General features: G+C 33.0%; 1 protein-coding gene across 1 annotated transcript; it reads left to right on the top strand.

The window, feature by feature from the left end:
• Positions 1–290: 290 nt before the first annotated feature.
• LOC139849614 (uncharacterized) lies at positions 291–1,780 on the top strand. Its single transcript, XM_071839249.1, has 5 exons — positions 291–383; positions 444–539; positions 1,011–1,346; positions 1,432–1,671; positions 1,763–1,780. The coding sequence occupies exons 1-5, from the start codon at positions 291–293 to the stop codon at positions 1,778–1,780; spliced, it is 783 nt and encodes a 260-aa protein (XP_071695350.1).
• The last annotated feature ends 852 nt before the right edge of the window (positions 1,781–2,632 follow it).

The raw sequence follows: 2,632 nt of genomic DNA, 5'->3' as shown, positions 1-2,632 counted from the left end.
GATATTGATTTGCTAAACTAATGTTTCAATCGTGTACATGTCTGCTTTAATTGTGTAATTTTTTTAGCTAATATTGTTGGTAAATGCTCTAAATATTATTTGTTATTTTTTACTCCACCTTGCATTGATATTTGTTTGCTTCTTCCATGACTATTTGTTGACAAACAACTTGATGATAGCTATGTATAAAAATAGTCATTTTGTAAATATGGCCACCTAATGTAAACTACTTGCGTCGACATAACCACTTTGTTTACCCAAACTACAATAAAAAACAACTGCCGCAATGCATGGTTCGGCCTAATGACACCAACAGGCTACCTAAAACTGCCGCTGCAACGCGCGGCCGAGCTTTTGCTAGTTGGAATACTGAAACGGTTCAGGTATAACAAAAATTCACATTACTTGCTTTCATAATACGATATTTAAAATTCCCATTTCAGGAGAAATGTGCGAAAAACAAAGCAAATCGGGCCAAAAAGCATATGGTGCACGTCACAGGTAAAAAGAGTTATGCACGTATACGTGAAGAGCTCAAGGTAATTTTGAGTGGCACTTATTACTACACTATAAGGATATCCATTGTTAGTACTTATTTCTTTATATTTTTTTTAATTAAGCTAAAGAGCGCAAATCTCCAACTCGAATGACTATGTTTTGAAAATGTTTTTCCAAAGGAGGCACTACTAAGTGTGAAGCAGCTAAAACCGCAATTGTAAGTATTATATTTAATTTCAGATTGCGTTATACAAGTGATTGATATATATGTACGAGTGGTTGTGTAAAAACTGTAATTATCCACAGTTTGTATTGATCTATTCTGTATATTGCATATAATTAGTATGTCATGGCCATTATCAACTGCAATTAAAAACTGTATTGTAAAATCAAGTCTCATTCTGTATATTACAGTTAATTACATCATGGCCATTATCAGACTGCTCATAATTGTTTGTAGGGATCTATCTTATTATGTATATCAAACTTTTCATTTGTTTCATTAAATGCAGAAAAACATGGATGACCTAACTAAAGATCTACCTGAAGGAACAGTAGATGCTCCTGGACCGGATGATGTTTTTGCTCAAGTTGTGGGCAACAATAAATATGGGGTAGCCGACATGTATGGATTAGGTGTGCGACAAGCTGATCTATGGGGTAATATACCTAGTCGCAATGTTGTTCTTATAGAGAACGTTAAACTAAAGTCCGACAATGAAGTACTTGTGGAAGAAAATACAAATCAAAAAGCGGCGTTGTTAGATAAGAATGGTTCAGTTGTTGAAGATAACACAGGATCACAGGGCGACATTAGAGTCAATGTACCTCCACGTCCACGTCTTAAGGTATTTTAATATTTAAAACCACAACTTGTCTGATTTAGTTTTTTTTTTTTACCTTCATACATGCTTGTTGATAACGGTACTCTAGGTCGTAGATGAAGTTTTTCTCCACAACATTGTTACGTACGAGAAGGTAGCAAAAGCATGGTTGAGGAGCATGGATCCAACAACGGAATTTGGCGGTATTGAGATTGGAGAGGATTGGTATAGCGTAGAAGTTCAAGGAATCATTAAAAGGGGTTCATTATTGGTCAGACCATTTGATCTATTTATGCGAGTTGAAGATGCTGGAGGCGCGTGTGTCGCGTGGCCTTCCACATATTTATCGGTATTCGTACCACAAATTTGTGATAATATATTTATTAATTGTTATAATATGTAACTTTATGCTTATAAATATATGTTCGGTTTATTTGTAGGTGGTACCGTTGGATTAATAAGATACTTGATGATCTAGATGTTTGGTGTTGCTTTTCGTTATTTTTAATTTTGTTTTCAAATGCTATGCGATTTCTTTTTCTATTTGCATTATTTAAGAATATGTTATGTTTGGTGATTTTCATGTTTATGAGAATATTTTGGGAATTATAAATATGTTTTATTTCATATTTGATTTTTAGTATTAATTATTAATTGTGTGTCCATAATCATGTTCAAAAAATTCGAAACCGTAAAAATCAACCGAAATCCAAATACGAAACCGGATTCGAATACCCGATCCGGACCCGACTAAGCTAATTGGATCTGAATGTCCGATTTGAATCCGCATACCTGAAACGGGTCCGAATTTTCTACACCGGATCCGAATACCCGAATCGGAATAGAATTCGAACCAGAATCAAATATCCGAATATCAATCTGAAACCAATCGAAAACTAGAAAACTACTATAACTTAATAGGACATCCTATTATTATGTCTTAATAATCTTGATATAATATCATTATATTAGGACCTTTTTCATGGTACTAAAGTAACATCTTATTTTGATATATTAGGACCTATTTCTTGGTTTTAAAGTTTAATAATATTTTTTATTTTAGGACTTTTTTAGTGGTACTAACCTTGAAAATCATTGTATTAGGACCCTTTTATGTGGTACTAAAGTAACATATCCTTATATATTAGGACCAATTTTGTGGGTTTAAGGTTTCTGAAATATTTATATTAGGACTTTTTTAGTGGTACTAATTTTAAAACTCCTTATATTAGGACCCATTGTGTGGTACTAAAGTATAATATTATTATTTATTAGGACCCATTTTTTGGTTTTAAGGTGTGAAATATTTT

This window comes from Rutidosis leptorrhynchoides, chromosome 5 (assembly GCF_046630445.1).
Source record: "Rutidosis leptorrhynchoides isolate AG116_Rl617_1_P2 chromosome 5, CSIRO_AGI_Rlap_v1, whole genome shotgun sequence".
In the NCBI taxonomy this organism is placed as follows: domain Eukaryota; kingdom Viridiplantae; phylum Streptophyta; class Magnoliopsida; order Asterales; family Asteraceae; genus Rutidosis; species Rutidosis leptorrhynchoides.
The sequence above is the reverse complement of the archived record's forward strand: the minus strand, read 5'-3'. Positions and strand labels throughout refer to the sequence as shown.